Consider the following 19,191-nt stretch of genomic DNA (forward strand, 5'->3'; position numbering starts at 1 on the left):
TTGATTCTTTGTTAAATCATGTCTAGTCGACAAAAACAAATGAACAAAAAAGATGGAGAAAAGAGAATTTCAGAAGGCAGCCGCAAATGAACATGTGAAATCAGTTAGGCGCCAAGAAAACAAACTTGCACTGTTCCAATAAAGGCGCTAATTTAAATTCTATGATCTCATAATTAGCATCACAGGATAAAATTTTATGTTAAGCATTTTAAAATATTGTTACTGGTTTTATATGTAATGTTAATAATTTTAGTTTTGCATCTACGACACATCAATACACCTAGATGCAACGCAACAAGTACCTAGATTCAAAACTCAATAATATGTGTGACATCGGTAACAACATTTAAAATGTTTAAAGTAATGCAATTTTATCTGGACACAATCATTTTTGATACAAATAAAAATGCATTAACTTGATTTTAACACAAAAAAGATCATTAGAAAAATTGAAAAGAGGTATACTTATAAGCATTTGTTATTTTTAACAATGTTTATTTAAATTTATATATACATACTAGGCAGACGCCTGGCGTTGCCCGGATGTACTATAATCATAAACATGATATTTTAATTTATGCAGATTACATATATATTATAGAATCAATCGTCTATTAAATATTATATATTACGAGGAATAATTTGCCTGGTGGACTAATTTGCGACAAAAATTAAAACATAAAAAAAAATGTTTTTCATCAAATTCCATCTTTGTTTACAATATCACATCATATTTGGGCTTGACAATGAATGCCCTGGAAAAGTCACTTTTGATTAATGTTTAGTTTTAAAATATGCAAATGAAGAAATGATTTGTGGTGATTTTAAATGGTACCTCTGCTTTTATCGTAAATTGAACTCATTAATAAGAAAAAATTAAAATAAAATGGTGAGGTACACCTGGACTTAAACAGGGGATCATTCAACCTATAGTCGAATGTTCTACCACTGAGCTATATCTCCAGATGCCAATAATTCTGTTTTTTTTTTTTTAAGAAAAAATAATTTGCTAAGATTTTATTATCTCACTTACCGGTGTAACGTAAAATATTTCCCTGTAAAATTTTTTTAATCTACAAGAAAGAAAGCGTATTCTTAGGATCAGACTTTTTTTTTTTTTCGATACTTATCAGATGAGTTTCTATACAAAACAAATCTAAGAACACTGCCAGACATATAAGTTGGCTTATGTGAAATTTGCAAAAGATAAACTCGGCTGTTTGGAAACTTCTCACACACACACAAAGTGACTTTTATATAATAGTAGATAGACACACAATTTTTTTCAAATAATAAAAGCTTGTTTTTTCATTTCTTGGGCATGTAATTAATTGTAAAATATATTTTTTAAAAATTGTTCAGGTTTTCATAATTAGTAACGTTAAAAAAAAAAAAAAAAAAAAAAAAAACCCCTAAAACTCTTAAATCCCAAATTTAAGCGAGAAAAATAGTGTATCTTGGAAAAGAACCAATGGTATATAAACCAGGGGATGGAGGAAACAAACTTCCTACAGGTTGGGATGGAGGGTGAGTGGTTGGTATAATGGGACACGCACGCACAAAAAAAAAAAAAAAAAAAAAAAAATCCAAATATGGAAGCAAATTATACGACAACTGTCTATTAATTAAACAAGCATGATCATTGCTGACAGGCGTTAAGTGTCGGAGTTAGAGTTTTAAGGCAAATACACAATATCAACTGTTGACAGACATTAAACTTAAAAAAAAAAAAAAAAAATTAGTTCTTGTTCAGAACTCCCCCTATATTAAACCAAAAATAAAAAAACCTGTATGATGCATGTATCCATAACAAAACAAAAATATCACATTTCAAAAATCATAAATTAATCCTGTAGGTATATTTTTAAATAGAAAATCAAATTTTATGAGTATCAAAGGAGTGACTGTCTTATCCGCCATTTTGAAAACAAATCTCAAACTATAAATCCTAATCATATAGAATTAGAAAACTAAATAACAATGCATTTTTCTTTTTCTCCCAAATAAATCATTTATCTTGAAGAATAAACAAACTTTTAACTTAAGTCTTCATCAGGTACTGACATGTTTTTTGTTTTGAAATCATCTTTCCCATCAGTGAAATAAAACCCTCTGTGAATAGTAGTTTGCCGCGGTGTTAGTAACAGTTGATTTAAATGCCTTGTGTCACACATGGATACGTGGTATGGGTTAATAAGAAAAATGTTGGCACTTTGAAAACATTGTTTCATATTTTAAAAATATTAGAGATATTATATTCTTATTAAGCCATATGTCGCAAAAGACAAAAAACCCAGAACCTGATGAAAACTAAGTTGAAAGCTTGTTTATTAATATAAATGATTTATTTTAGAGAAAAATGATTTATTTTGGAGAAAAAGAAAAATGAAGTGTTATTTCACTTTCTAATTACTATAATTCAAATATGAAATAATGTTTTCAAAGTGCAAACATTATTCTTATAAATTATAATGATATAATAATAAGATTAATATTATTCTTATAAATTATAATGATATAATAATAATGAGATTAATATTATAATATTATTCTTATAAATTATTATGATATAATAATAAGATTAATATTATAATATTATTCTTATAAATTATAATGATATAACAGTAATTAATTATAATAATTCAAAAGATTATTTGGGTCACAACTAAAGTCTTTCATAAATCGGGAACCGGTGTGTCAACGTGATTATGCCATATAAAATCAATTAAATAAATTGTATGAAATTTTATTTGCGTTAAAACAGTAAATATTTAAAACTATATCCTCTTTATGAATGGTCACTAAAATCTTTTTTCAATCAATATTCATTCCATAGATGCCTGGTTTTTCTATTTTGCCAAAGTTGGCGAATGTTTTTGAAATTTTAAGAATGTAAACAGGGCTACTCAAGTGTTTTTCTGGGTCACAGTGCACAGTCCTCTCGTGCGTTGGCTTTACAATCCCAACCTTTCAATCTTGTTGCATTCTAATGTAGTGCAAGGAAGGTAAATATATGTATTATTTTTTTCAATTATCATAATAAAAAAAAGTAGCAAATTAAGATCATATGAGATTAAATCAACCATAATGCATTTTAGTTTCTTTATAAACAAATCAAGGCAATTTTGTGTGGTTTTATGATTTTCCCAGTTGAAGATATAAAAATTAGTTAGCATTTACTTATATATGCAAGACTAATCACCCACTTTAAATTCTAAACAATTTTTTTCAGGATGTTCACACATGAATACCTTAACAAAAACAAACTTAATTTTGTGGGTGTGTAGAATAGGTAAAGATCCTCATCAATTTTTAAAAGTAGATTTTCTTTTAAATTTGCTTTACGTATCCAATATTTTGATAAATGATGTGATATTTTCATCGATATTCCTTCCTCATGCTATTCTTCCCTATTTATCCATTTTTGTCATTTTCACCGAGCATGAAATTTCTAATTTACTTTTTAAAGCCTTAAAAATGTTGTAATTCAGTGTTCTAATCGCTGCTGATCAAGTTGTCTAAAAAAGTACATTTAACTGAAACTGAAGTTTTTCTTTTCTTTCAAATAAATCGTAACAATTTTTATTTTATTTATGAAGAAACTAAAATCCATTATGGTGGATTTAATCTTGTAATAGTATTTCAATTTATCCTGCTTTATTAATATAATAATGGCGAAAAAGATGCCGGGAAAACTCGTCTCCGGAAAATCCCCCCCTTTTTGCTAGGTAGGAAAACTGGTCCCTTATTGAATAAATATCGATTAAAAACACATTTTATTACAGTTCTTGAAGGTGATATTGTTTTTAAAAGAGACTATGCACCCCCATAATATTTTTTAAAATTATTTTTAACTCTTGCTTAAAAAAATTAAACTTGATTACGGAGTTAAGATACGAAAAACGAAACCAAATATTTATTTTTAAAAAATACTCTACTTTTAACACTTTTTGTGTCATTACGAAACAAAAATAAAGAAAGAAAACGTGTATTATCAAAGAAAGCAATTATTTCATTTAGAAAAATTAATTCAGTTTAAATAATTCTTGTGTTATTACAAAACAAAAAAGAAAACACGATCTTATGTAATTTTGGTACCGCGCTGAAATAACGTTATTTCGAAAGCCATTCTTAACATGGGGACGAGAGGGTATTGTTTAAAAGTCATTTCGGAGGCACTTGTGCAATACTTAAAAATATACAAATTTATTTTCTTTTGGAGGTGGGGGAAGCTCGTTTTAAAACTATATCTACTTCATTATTTTCTTTAATTTTCGGACATTTTTTTGTTAAAAATTATTTACTAAGTAATGTAGAGTGCGACATTATTTGTTATTTCTTTTTAACTAAATAAACTCTTTAAAATAAGTTTAAACACCAAAAACTTACAACGCTAGGTAGAAAACAAAAACTTAGAAAAAGCAATTTAATTTTTTTTAAAACAATGAACATGTAAAAATATTTTTAAAAATATTATGGGATGTGCATTATTACCTAAAAATATACAAATGTATTTTCTTTTGGAGGGCGCCCGTTTTAAAACTATATCTACCTCTTTAATTTTCTATTTTTGAGCAATTATCGAGACTCCTAAGACGTGATCCTCTTATGTCGAACATTTTTTGTTCATAAGTAACACTCGACATTACTTTTTTTTTTTTTTTTTTTTTTAACTACATAAACTCTTTAAAATAAGTTGAAACACCAAAAGCTAGGTAGAAAACGAAAACTTAGAACAACAGTAAACAAGTAAAAATATTTTTTAAAAAATATTATGGGATGTGTATTCTCTTTTAAAGACAATATCTTCTTCAAGAACGGTAATAAAATGTGTTTTCAATCGATATTTATTCAATAAGGGACCAGTTTTCCTACCTAGCAAAAGGGGAGGAGTGTTCCGGGGTCGAGTTTTCCTAAATTCGGGGAAAAACTGATACAAGAATTGTGTTCTGAGCGAACACTTAGAAAAATAAATTTTACTAACTTTAAAACAGTCTCTCAAACTTTTTCAGGCTCGCATCGCTCCCCTTCGTTTCTAGAATAAACTGCTACCGCCCCCTACCTCAGAAACACATGTAAGTTTTTTTTTAAAAAGTGAAAACAATATTATAAACAAAATATTTAAAAACAATGATATAGTATTCAAGATCAACTTTGTAGCTTGTAAACAGTTTATTTGATCTTGACAATAACCCTTAATAATCAAATATTTTTGTTCATATTGAAAATAATATTAAACACAAAATTTGCTTTTCAAAAAAAAAAAAAAAAAAAAAAAAAAAAAAAAAAAAAAAAAAAAAAATCTAATTAACCATTTTCTTTGTCTTCACAATTACCCTTAATATACACATGCAACTTTTTTTTTAAAAGTTGAAAACAATATTGAACACAAAGTTTTGTGTAATTATTATATATAGATATACACGTGCAAAGACACACACACTCAATTTCATTGTTGCATCCTTACAAAATTCACACACACTTTCAAACATTTCTTTACAACAACAGTAAATATCTTTTAAATATTTATTTTTTAGTATAATTTTCACTAGGAGGATGAGGGGAAGGGGGGGGGGTTATAATGCTGCTGACCCCTATTTAAATCTATATCCCTCTCAAGAAAGATTCTAAAATCTCTTTTCAATCAATACTTATTCTTTAGTTGCCTGATTTTCCTAAATTCATTTTATATACATTAAAAAATTTGTATAAAATTAAACGAATTTAGGAAAACTCGTCCCGGGAAAACTCGTCTCGGGAAAACTCGTCTCGGGAAAACTCGTCTCCGGAAAACTCGTCTCGGGAAAACTCGTCCCCATTCGCTAGGTAGGAAAACTGGTCCCTTATTGAATTAATATCGATTGAAAACACATTTTATGATCGTTCTTGAAGGAGATATTGCTTTTTAAAATAGACTATAGCCCCCCCCCCATAATATTTTAAAAAAATATTTTTATTTGTTTAATGTTTTTTTTTGTTTTTTTTTCTACCTAACTGGCTAAGTTCTTAGTGGTTTCACTTATTTTAAAGCGTTTATTATGTTCATACAAAGTTAATTAAAAAATTTTTTGGTTCTTATTTTAACGATGTTTTTTGGAGTCATAAAAACAATAATAAAAAAACAAAACACAAAAATTAAAAACTGGGAGCGTTACTTTTTTGTTTTGGTTTTTTAATTATGATAGTTTTTTGTTGTTATGTTTTCGTTTTCTCTCATACCAAATGCAATGCACTCATGCGTTATTTAAAATTATAATTCTATCAATTATCAACATTTATTGTCGTCCTGTCAAATTTTGCAAAAATTAACTAATAAATCAAAAGCGAAATATTTTTTTGGCGCGAGAGATGCCATGTGCTAACAATCTCTCGTTAACTCATTTTTAATTTTTTTAATTTTTACTTCAAAATTCTAAAATCAATCATTCAGAGAAAAAGTAATCACTAAATATATTTATTAATCAATTTTATTGAAAACTCCGCTATCGTTTATCAAGAATCTTTTTAATTTCATTTTTTGTTGGTTGTTTTTCCGAGGGAGATATAACCCCCCCCCCCCACTCTCTAAATTATATTTCAAAAAATATTAAAATTTTGGTTTGTATTACTGTACACATAGATTCGAAAAATAATAAACTAGACAAAATACTGTTAGAAATTCGCTCAATATATATTACCGTGACATAGGTTGACATATATTCGGTGTTTTTTTAATAGTATTTTGTCTAGTTTATTATTTATAACACCTATTCCCGAACTTACTGTGTTTCGAGTCGGCCGCTATTTTGAATGTTCCAATACATCGGTAAACACTGTATGTTTTTCGAGCTGAATAAACATGTTACATTGAATAAAAACACGAAAAATATATGCAGTTTGGTAGGAAAGTAACTTATCTTGCCTTTGATAACATTTATTTGTTATATATTTGTTTTTTGACAATTTTTTCGAATCTATGTGTACAGTAATACAAACCCAAATCGATTTTACCCTTTTATAACAACAGTAAATAAGTAAATTCTTTTTATATTAATATAAAAAAATATGCGGTCTCGTTTATGAACATAATAAACGCTTTAAAATAAGTGAAACCACTAAGAACTTAGCCAGTTAGGTAGAAAACGGACACTTAGAAAATCGATTTTATTTAAAAAAAAAAAAAAAAAACATCAAACAAGTAAAAAAATTTTTTTTTCAATATTATGGGGGGGGGGCTATAGTCTATTTTAAAAAAACAATTTCTCCTTCAAGAACGATCATAAAATGTGTTTTCAATCGATATTAATTCAATAAGGGACCAGTTTTCCTACCTAGCGAAAGGGGACGAGTTTTCCCGAGACGAGTTTTCCGGAGACGAGTTTTCCGGAGACGAGTTTTCCGGAGACGAGTTTTCCCGGGACGAGTTTTCCGGGCACCAATTAAACTGTTGTCAAGCGTATATTGTGGCCATTTTCTTTGATGATTTTCAATTCTAAAATTATTGACAAATAATTTTAACATTTAAGAAAATGTTTTTTTTTTTTTTATAAAATATTTCAGTAAAAAATGTAAAGATAATTATTATAGCAATTCAAACAATCCCAGACTCAAAACAGGAAAAGAGGTCAAGCTGACCTATTTTTACTAGGTGAACACATACCCCCCCCCCCAAAAAAAAACAAAAACAAACCTACCACTGTTTATTTACTTAGTGTCAACAAATTCCTTTTATTATAATACTTATGCAGAATAAGGACTATGCTATTGTTGGAATTTTCCAGGCAGTTTGAATTTAGGAAAACTTGTCCATTTTTGCTCGGTAGGAAAATTGGACCATTATTGAATAAATATTGATTGAAATTGAAAACACATCTTATGACCGTTCTAGAAGGAGATATTGTTTTTAGAAGAGACTAAACACACCTCTCCATAATTATTAAAAAATATATTTTCACTTGTTTACTGTTGTATCGTAAAAGATAAAACCGATTTTTCTAAGTGTTCATTTTTTATGTAGCTGGATATGTTTTTAGTGATTTAACTTATTTTAAAGTGTTATTCAGTTCAAAAAGAGACCCCAATAATAATAGAGATCTATCCCGGATTTGTACTTTTGCTTTTATCGCTCAGATATTCCTATTTTGAATTCGTAACAACGAGCTGACACTAATGGACTTTTTTCTACCAAAACATTCATTAACAATGTTTTTTTTAAAAAGTTTAACATATTTCAAACTGATAGAAATTATTGCACAACAAAAATAAAATTGGCATTTTTTTTTTTACTTGATTACTAAATTTAAAAATCTATTTTTTTCATAGTATTTTCAAGTTAATTCAGTTTTTATGATATTTTTGTTTATTAAATTGTTAGTTAATTCACTAACATAACTTTTTAAAAAACTACCCCCCCCCTTCAGTATTTTCTTTAATTTTCTATTTTTGAACTATTATCGAGACTTCAAAGATGTAATCCTCTCCTGTTGGGCATTTTTTTCTTGTTCTCAACTACTTTTTTTTTTAACTGAATGAATACTTTAAAATAAGTTAAACTACTAAAGACTTAGCCAGCTAGGTAGAAAACGGGTGATTCTTTTTTGGGATGCCAGCTCGCCAAAAAGTACGCCACAGGCCAAATTTCATTCCGTCATGAAAATAACTTTATACAGAAAAAAACAACTTATTTTTAAACTTTTATCTCGCGAATAAACATGAAATTATATATTGAAAACCATGTTCATTATTTTTAATATCCAACAACGATTTCGATTTTAAAACAAAACTAATTTTTTTGATAAATCTCTGTTTGGCGTACTCATGAATTATATTTTTAAAGAATAAATGAAATAAAGTTTATTTTTACAAGAATGTTTAGACATTTACCTAGCAAATAAACATAAAAATATATATGAAAAACCGCGTTTATTATTTTAAAAAAATCCAAATTATACATCGGGTATGAAGTTGACTTCCTTTTTTTTCTTAAACGAAAGTGACTTTATTTGATAAATTTGTGTTTGGCGTACTCATGAATTATTTTTTCTAAAGAATAAAATTGAATAAAGTTTATTTTTACAAGAATGTTCAGACATTTACCTAGCGAAGAAGCATAAAAATATATAGGAAAACCTGCATTTAGATAAAAATGCACTTTCGTATAAATAATTGAATTTATTCAAGAAAGTATCGCTAACAAAAACAAATAAAAACATCTATTATTAGTAAGTATTTAAATATTTTTTTTAATATTAGTAGAAATTATGACATCTGTTTGAATGTTTTTGAATTACATTCTAAATATAAACGAAATGTGGTTCTTCTACGAGAAAAATTGTTAGATTTTCTGGAAAAGTTGATAAATAAATGCAACTATTATGAAGTGTCCATTTCTTTCAAATAATTTTTGCTTCTTTTCTTTTCAATAATCATGTTTTGATTAATATCCAGTTTACATGCGCTGAACGAATTTTAGAAATTGACTTCCTAACTAACCTATCCCTGCCCAGGTCTTTATTAATCCCTCTTTCTCTCAAGTTCATTTTTATCATTTCATGCAATATTTTCATTGCCCTTTTGCTGTGAACAGAACCTTCTATTGTTCTATACCAGGTGTCGTCAACTCAATTGACCCTGCAAGCCAGATTGTGTTGTAATGATTGGTTGCGAGCAAGACGAAAAAGGGCATCAATGTAAAAGTAAGCAAAATTACCTGAGCAGACCCCCTTCTTTAAAACCATAGTGAAAATAAACATTGGAAAGTCAGAAAAACAATAATAAAAAAAAAAAATCCAAGTGAAATGGATGTAATTATGATGTGTATGTTTTAAACAGTCATTGAAAAGATAACATGGCCCATTGAAAGATTCCAGCAACTTACATAGGGTAGATGGCAAGGGTATGGGAGTCGCTGTTAGAGGAATGAAGTAGAACGCTGAGACAAGATTATCGCTTCGAAGTTGTCTTCACCTAATGTCAGCATGTCAAATCGGCTCTGAGCTTTTGGTTTTATGCATATTTAAAAACACTTTTTTTTTTTTTATATAGAAATGTAGGTGATTGGGGTTAGAACATGTTTTTGTAGTTATAGTGTTCAAATTTGATTGGATGGATCAGGAGAAGAGAAAAACAAGCATTTTGTTGAATTCGAAAGCCTCATCCCATGTTAAAAATAGTCAAAATACCTTCGTAGGTTGTAGATTGCCGATATTTGTTCTATACCTATTAACCTAAGAACTGTCACCCATTCTTTCAAAGTTTCCCATTCTGCAGACTATTATGGTCCTCCTTGCCAAACTTAAAAACAAAAAATGCTCGACTAGTTATAACTACTATATACGATTTCCCCCACACAGATTCCATGAACAAAAGCCTCTGTTAGCCTGCTTCCTGGTTGAATATAACATAGTAGTCTTCAAATCCAATGTAAACAAATTTTTGTTGAACTGCCCCCATAAATAATAAAATTGTACCCAATTTATACCATTAACAATTACTACACTACCACATTACATTCATTAACTCTTATCCTCGAGTGGCCTTCAGACCTTGATAAGTGGTGACTAAAAAACAAACCCGATTTAATTTTCCTACAAGTTAATTTTAAAACTTACATTATAAATCCTAATACCACGTTAATAATTCATATTAATGTCAATTGATATTAAAGCCTATTTTGTAAAAATTAGATTCACATCTTGGCATATTTTTTTCTTTAGCAGATAAATGCCAATACAGTATAACCCGGATATAAGAAACCTTTTCTCAGATCCCCAGAGCTGTTTTATATCCGGGTTATGCAGCACACAGGCTCTAGTTTGGGAGCAGAGAAAATCTCTATATCCCTTTTTTGGCACTTGTACAGTTTAGTCAAGACATTAAAAAAATGAAAATATTGAAAAAAAGGTTATATTGTACGTATCCGTTTTGGACTGAAGATCTCCGAAAAAAAATTTCATTTAATTTGATCGAGTAGTTTTTTTTTTTACAGCGGAAACATACGTTCTTATGAAATTTGCTGAACCTGAACAATATGCCACGGGGAGATAACTCAATTTAAAGCGCCGACACTCCCATCCCATCTTTAATTCTAGCTTTTCTTCCTAAAAATCGAACCTGTTGCTCGGTATCATAACAAATTGTTTTTTTGCTGTAAAAAACTACTTGATGAAATTAAGTGAAATTTTTTTTCGGAGAACTTCGTTTCATAACGGATATGTGATTCGTTTCATAACGGATATGTGAAATATAACCTTTTTTTCCGATATTTTCATTTTTTAATGTCTTGACTAAACTGTACAAGTACCGATTTTTCTTTTTATATCAGGATCTCTTATATCCAGGTTGTATATTAAATGACAAAATCGGTTTTAAATTAAAATCTACCACGCAAGAGTGGACAAACATAATGACAGTAGTATTATTAAAATAGAATCGCCTTCTTCATGGACTGACAATCTATGCTTGCTAGAAATGTAATAGTAATCAGAGGTGAGAGGTTAGGGAAATAGCAATTTTTTACAAGAGCTGAGAGTTGAAACTGTTTTTTTTTGTTTTTTTTTTAAATTAACTTTTGGCTTCGGACCAAAGTGTAGTATCTGTTCTGATGCTGTACTTCATTTTTTTCTGTCCTTGGTCTGTAAAGGAGAAATCCTAGAGTGAAGCAATTTTAGTTTTTGTTTTACTCTAAAGTACTCCCAGTTTTTGGGGAGCTGGATTTTCCTCACATTAAAAAAAACAAAAAACCCAAAAAACGACCTTGTGTCTGACACTGTACTTGTGGGAAGGAAAATAAATAGGGACTCTTCAGGAGTCAAATTCTTTTAGCTGCTGAAGTTGACCATTTTTACAGGAGTTGATTTTTATTTTTAAAAACAAATTTCAGAATCCAGGCGGTTTTTAGTCAATACCCCAATCCAATATCAATAATAAATTTCAATGATCTGTCAACAAGTATAAAAAAAAGAAAAAAAAAAAAAAAAAAGAAGAGATGTCAGAGATTTAATCAGACAGAAACTTAGCCTTTGGGCTAGTGTAATATCCAAGGTATATTTTTTATAGCCTTGTTTTTAATTTTTGAATGGAATATAATTTAGATTTTATTTTGAACTAGCGGGGGTACCCGGCGTTGCCCGAGTGTTTGTTTCCGGGACGGGGGGGGGGGGGTTAAAAAATGTTATGGTAGGTAAGTAGGAAGGATCAAACCAGGAGTCATGAGTAAAAGTAGGAAAATAAAGTGAAAAAAAACCAAAAAAACATCTGCAACGTTAACAGTTCGGCCACCAAAAACAGTCCATTCCAGTTGTTTAGGAAAAAAAAAAAAAAAAAAAACCGACTACGGTAGGTCGGCGCGAACGTGAAAATATAATGTGAATTGTCCAGCACGCTAACCACTACGCCACAGAGCACTGCAGATTAGTTTAGTGATTTTAAATAACTTCACATGAAAGAACTACGAAGCCAAACCGGTGTTCTCTTCTCAACTGTTCCTTGTGAACGATCCCCAAACGGTGTTAAGTGGTGGCAGGGGGAGGAGGAATTTATTAGAGAGAAAATATTTTACCACTTCCATTGATCTTAACCGATTTTGGCCGTGACTTCTCAGCAGAAAAAGTATAGAAATCTAAGATTATCGAGGAATTTGAGAAATAATAAGCCTATAACACACCTCAGATATTGTTCTGCCGTTTGTGCATATTATATTTGCATGAAATATCTTGATTTTTAATCCTATTAATGTCAAAATCAGACGGGAAAAAAGGAGTTCATTTTATTTATATAGAGATAAAAAAATAAATGTTTATCTATTCTGTCCTCAGTTCAAGAAGGAGACTAAGGTAATTTAAAAATGTGTTTCAATTTAGAGTGCAACATTTTGTGAGGAGGTAGGAGTATGGGCAGGAGGAAGGGAGTTGGATTTTCTTTACAAAAAAAAAAAAAAAAAAAAAAAAAAAGACCTTGTGTCTAACTTTGCTCCTCAGTATGAGATGAGTATATTTTGACACTTGGTGGTTGTTCAATATAAAAAATAAATTACATTAAAAGCGAATTGCTTGCTTTGCTTCCAGATGTGGACAGACAGGCTTGATTAGATATTGGACACCTTATGCTTGTTAGTGTATAATTAGCAAATAGATTGTGTATAAACATTTAAAAAGCTTTTTTTTATAAAGGAAGCATAAAAAGGAGAAGGAAATAAAACCCTTACACCAAAAGCATTAGCAGCAGTAGCAATAGTATTTACTAAAAGCCGAGAGGTGAAGAAAGACTTACCTGAATGCATACGTTCTTTGGTGCCAACTGAGTTGGCCCCTAATGCTGTATGCAATGGCAGTAACAAACTCTCCTCCAAGTCCTAAATTTAATAATAATAAAAAATATATTATTTGGTATGAAGAAATAAGTAAATAAAAAGAGAATCAAATAGATAAAAAAAAACAAACAAACTGGTTTGCCACTCTTTCGCCTTAGCAAATTGTAATATCTGTTCTAATGGTCCATGCAGTTTCTATTGCCAGTCAGTGAAAGAGAAATCTTTCTTGATCAAGTCAATTTAAGTCTCACTCCAGAGTATGTTTTTTTTTTATACGATAGAGAGAGAGAGCGAGCGAGCGAGCAGGAAAACTCGATTTTCCCCACATTAAAAATAGACTAACTTTTGTTCTTGTTAAGAGACAAGTAAATAAAGAGAAAAAAAAAAACAAAAAAAAAACCCAGTTATTTCTATATATTTCTGTGATGGGGTACTTTTATTTACATGTTTGTTGAAACAGCATCATCTTAAATGCCATGTCCAATGTTTTGCTGTTTAACTTTTTGTTTCTAAAGAAAAAAAAAAAATGACAAATTGAATATTTGTAAAAATGAATTTTAAGAATAAATTTTTATTTATTGAAACAACATGTTAAAAATTCTGGATTCTGGCTTTCCGGCTTTCTTGTTGATCACTGCAGCATTTTGTTAAACGTGAAACAATTTGATGCTTAGTCAGATTAGCACTTAAAATGGCGTCAACAAAAAAAAAAAAAAAAAAAAAAAATACAGAAAAGTTTGTATCAAGTATGTACCAGTCATGGAATGAAGATTTCCAAAATCACGAAATTTGATCAGGTAGTTTTTTTTTGTTTTTTTTTTTTAATTCAAGAAAATCAAATTTTACTCCATGTTGATGAGAGGATAAAAAAATCAGCAACTATACCAGAATAAAGGGTAGACAAACGACTTTCATTTCAATTGTTTTTTTTTATGGGGGGGGGGGGGGAGAATAATGTCGGAAAAAATAACATGTCAATCTGAATAATCACCCATAATTCAATTTAATTCTTTCTGGAAAATACTTTGTCATGATCGGAATTTTTTTTCAGACATTTTTAAAACACAAAGAGACATAAGTGTATTCGTCTATAGAATTATTTCCCTTTGAAAAAAATATAAAAAAAATAAAACAGCCCCTCCCAACTCCTCAAAAATTTCAAGTGAATATACACTAACAAGCTACACTGGTTATGTACAGCTAATATGACATTGATTATTTGTGTCTACTGATGTTTTTTACGCCTGATAAACAAGTTTTTAAACTTTTAAACTTTAAAGTCTATTTTCAGGAATCGTTTATTATGTGTGGAGAATTGGACCACTGCAACTCTGTGCTTGTTTTGCAAGTACTTCTGTGGAATGTGCTCTGATGAACTTGCTACACTTGTTTTCTCTCTCAGCGTGAATAGCCCAACCCAACTAGAAGCAAAATACCCTTTCACTATAGAGGTCCCCAGATATCAGAAAGCTTTCCACTTTAGAGCTTCTTTCTTCAGACTGCTTCCTGTTTCTGACAATACCAACATGCAGAAACTTTAACGTTATGTGAACATAACACATCTTGCTGCAGAACTCTCCACTTATGATGCTTTCTATAAATCTGATGATTAAAAAAAATTGATTGAAAGCTATATCAGATATTAAGATGCTTGAAAGTCTGCTGGTAAGCTATGTTGTATCGACATGATCAATCGACTTAATCCAGATCTTAATTTAATATGAGGACATTCGTTAAAGGAATAAGAATATAAGAGTTCCTAAGAGTCATTGTATCACGATTATATCCGGTACAACATCGAATCAACTAACCTCTCTTTCTTAGACAGGGGTGAAAAAAAAAAAAAAAAAAAAAAAAAAAAAAGGTCTTGCACTGTCAAGCTCAATCCGCCATTGCAGGACTGCAGTGTTGCATCCCTGTTCTTGATTTATGAATGTATGTCTGATTAACTTAATGGAAATACCCTCTCACTGTAGAGGTCCCTAGATGCCAGATATATATTTATATATTTTTTTTTACTTTGATAACTTCTTTTAAATTTAAATGTAATATGAACAAACATCTTGTTGCACAACTCCCCACCCAAGCTACCCCCTACTACAGTAGCCCCTTATGCTACTAGAGTAATATATGTCTTGTCTGGAGATGAATAATAGAAATAACCAAGAAAAATAAAATTCTTACCCAATTCTGCACATAGTTTTATTGCAAACTCTTCTGGACTATTATCGACTTCTGACATATCCCATTCGAATTGGTCAACCAAAGAAATATTTCCAACATGAATGTTTAACTAAAAAGAAAAAAACAATAGACCATTACTTTTATTGCTGAGAAAAATTTAGACTCAAAATAAGTACATGGAAATTCAAATGTTGATACGTATAAAGTTTTGTCACATAAAAAATTATGAATAGAAATTAAACAGGAAAATCAAAAAAGTATTTTGATTTTGGAGTAGATTTTAATAAGTTTAGTCTAAATATATTTTTTTTCAATTTTATCAAATCTAAATAAAATGATTGGTTGGAATGATGGTACTTGTACAGTTTAATTAAGACATTAAAAAAATGAAAATATCGAAAAAAGGTTATATTGCACGTATCTGTTTCTGGGAAAAAAAAATTTCCCTTAATTTCAAGTAGTTTTTATTTTTTTACAGTGAAGAAACAATTTGTTATGATACCGAGCAAAAGGTTTGATGTTTAGGAAGAAAAGCTAGTATTAAAGATGGGGAGGGAGTGTCAGCGCTTTAAACTGAGTTATCTCCCCGTGGCATGTTTAACAAATTCCATAATGGCTGACTTTAACATGCTCTCATAAAAATGTGTTTTTCCGCTGTAAACAAAAAACTACTTGATCAAATTAAATGAAAATTTTTTTCCGAAGATCTTTAGTTCAAAACGGATACGTACAATATAACCTTTTTTCAATATTTTCATCTTTGAATGTCTTAATTAAACTGTACAAGTACCGGAATGATTTCAAGGGAAGCAACTCACATCTTCTGACTAAGCTCGGTACTCTAACAGATTGAGCCACTAGAGTAACTAGGAAATGGCAATGCTATTTAACTACATAACAAAATAAACGGCTACTGATTTGGTGAAAATTCTTTTCTCCCATCTTTATTTCCCCTTCTCTCTCTAGTCAAATATGAGCTTATTAAGAAAGGAGAGTAATAGCCAAAGAAAACGCTTAAATTATGATTTATTACTATTATTTATAAACAAAGAATAAAAACCTTTTCTACGTCATAAACGTGCCATGTATTTTGAAATTTCAAATTTGTTTCTTCAAATCAATTCATCTTGAGGAAATTTAAAAAATAAACATTTAGAAAATAAGATTTTCTTTTATGACTATTGTAAGCATAAGGAATTAAGTGTTTTTTTTGTTTTTTGTTAAAAATCTATTTAAAGTTTTTAATTTATTTAAAAAACAAAACCACACTCGAAATGATTCTACTTACTTTTAATATTACTCTTTGATCTGCTTGCTCTTCTAGAATGTTTTCCAGGGGATACGCTTCAATTTGTTGGCGTATTGCTTGCGTAATTGCTGGGACAAAATTCAAAGGATTCAAATCCAAATCATCACATAAAATTTCTGCAAATTGTTCTGGTGATATCAATGCCTCTGTCAGAAGAAAAACAAAGGTTTCTGAATTTTTTAGATAAGGATTTCATAACTTTGATTATTCAGACTACTGTTCTCATCTTGAGGGATCTTACATTTCTGCTGATGCCCAGAAGGACCTGTGGTGTAACAGATAAAGTACTATATAATAAATCAGTTCTAAGTGACACTCTTCTGGAGGTTGAAGGCTTAACCCTTAGTGCAGGTAGTACTAAGAATACAATTGCAAATTACTTTAGACTTCTACTTGACCATGGCTCAAGGAATGAGAGCATCCTGTAGATTAAATAAAAAGTTATGTTCAAAATTCCAGAGATTCTCGAATTTGACAACAGACATCTGAAGAAGGTTACATAGGCCAAAACATTGTGAAAATAAGGAAAGTATTTTGAATAATCCAAATACAAAAAAAAAATGTTTTATGTATATTTATAAAGAAAAAAAAAAAAGGTTTTATCCAGAATTCCCAATATTAAACGATAATGAAAAATCTCTGATGTAGGTGCCCATGACAAAACAAAAATCGCATAAATTGACCAAGTATTTTTGTTAAGAAAACAAAACATTTTGAGTATCCAAGGAGTAACTGTCTTGCCTATAATTTGAAAAATAATCTCAAAAAACAAGGGAGATAACTCAATAATTCAAGATTTGCAAGATTTTTGTTACAAGTTCCCATTAATCACTTAAAAATGACTTTCTTTATAAAAATAAAAGTACTTTATCAATTTACATGATTTTTGGAATATGATATTTTCGCTTTGTCATGAGGATGATTTTTTGGGAGGGGAGAAGTCTGAACAAGAATAAAAAACAATCTGGTTTTTAAAACCTCAAATTAAAACAGTTAACTGAATTTTGATAACTGAAATGAAAAAGTTGTTGATTGCTTAACTTTTTCAGTACACATTAAGTTTTGTGAAACGAATAAGTGAAAGAAAAAGAGACAAAAAGAAGCAATTATGTATTTTATTTTAATTTAAAAGTAATCTTTATAATTCAAATTGAATAATAATAATAGTAAAAATAATAAAAAAAACATTAACACACATAGGCAATAAAAGTTTGGAGATGATTTTTAATAAAATAACTTGGATATTTTCTTTTATTTTATTTTTAAAATAGACATTAACCAGAGAGATAAAATTAAAATTTTAGATATTCAATAAAATCTTTACAATGTGAAAGATTCATGGGTAATTGTTCAGGTTATGGACGATGCTGAAATATTATTTAGAAATCCATTCTTAACTGGAGAGGGGATGGTATCTTGTAACTACACTGTACTTTCACTTGAAAATATAATAAACAAAAAAAAAAGTAAAAAATTGAGATTAACTTAAAAAACCCTAAAAAATAGCACAATCAGTAATGTGCACAAGTAGTAATTTGTGTTTATATTAGATTTTTGCCGCCATCTTTCAATTTTATTTGTTCTGACATTGCTCTTGTTTGTTGAAAAGAAGATCTTAGCAGGAGAAGGGCAATCTAATTTTATTGTATTTTGATTTCAAATGCAGTCATACTTGTCTGTATCTTAATGAAATAGTAGCAACAGCATGACCAATCTCGACTTTCAAGTTCAAGTAGGACATATGACACACAATAAGAGATTTGATGTCCATATCTGAGCATATGAGAAAAGCAAACCAACCATTTTTATTCCAAGTAAAGCAATCCCTTAACTTCTGGCCATCAAATTCCATATCCAAACGGATTGGAATCAAGACTTCAGAACTCGAGGCATTTTCATGGATTTGTGATGGATCTGTGTCATCAAAACTGTACAAAAAAAAAAAAAAGAAAAAAAAAAAAAGAAAAAAAAAAAAGGCTTTCTTTGTAATCGACCATTTTATACAAATAAAAAAAGTTTGTGATTATTCACTGCGAAAAGTGGATTTATTCCATGTTTTTTGAAAAAGAAAAACAACAATAACAAAAATTAATCATCTCTTCTGCTGCAAGAGGTTCATACACAACCAGTGACTTCAACATCATGTAAATACTCACTGACACTGTTTTTTTATAAAACACATTTTTCGGCACTTCTACACTATTGGGACAAGATTTCGGAAATCATAATAGAGAATTTCACATGAAAACAATGGTATCTACGTATTCCTCGTATCCCAAAATTATGAAAATCGATAAGGTAGAAAATTATTTATAAAAAATAAAAAGAATTTGAAGAAAACAATTGGAAAATTCAAAAGGGAGGTAATTTTCAGTTTCAATTTAAAAAAGATGGCGGCAATTTTTCACCT

At 29.4% G+C, this 19,191-nt stretch overlaps 1 protein-coding gene across 5 annotated transcripts in view; it reads right to left on the minus strand.

The window, feature by feature from the left end:
• Positions 1–19,191, minus strand: part of LOC145268451 (SWI/SNF-related matrix-associated actin-dependent regulator of chromatin subfamily B member 1-like) — a 60,986-nt gene that overhangs the window by 24,311 nt on the left and 17,484 nt on the right. For all 5 annotated transcript variants that reach the window (XM_080124018.1, XM_080124021.1, XM_080124022.1 and 2 more), the window contains exons 5-8: positions 18,582–18,709; positions 16,761–16,927; positions 15,473–15,581; positions 13,249–13,330 (exon numbers count right to left, since the gene is read on the minus strand). In XM_080124018.1, coding sequence (XP_079980144.1) covers positions 13,249–13,330; positions 15,473–15,581; positions 16,761–16,927; positions 18,582–18,709 — 486 coding nt within the window. The remainder of the gene's footprint in view (positions 1–13,248; positions 13,331–15,472; positions 15,582–16,760; positions 16,928–18,581; positions 18,710–19,191) is intronic.

The sequence above is a fragment of the Euprymna scolopes genome, chromosome 43 (genome assembly GCF_053919585.1).
Source record: "Euprymna scolopes isolate OS-2025 chromosome 43, ASM5391958v1, whole genome shotgun sequence".
Classification (NCBI taxonomy): domain Eukaryota; kingdom Metazoa; phylum Mollusca; class Cephalopoda; order Sepiida; family Sepiolidae; genus Euprymna; species Euprymna scolopes.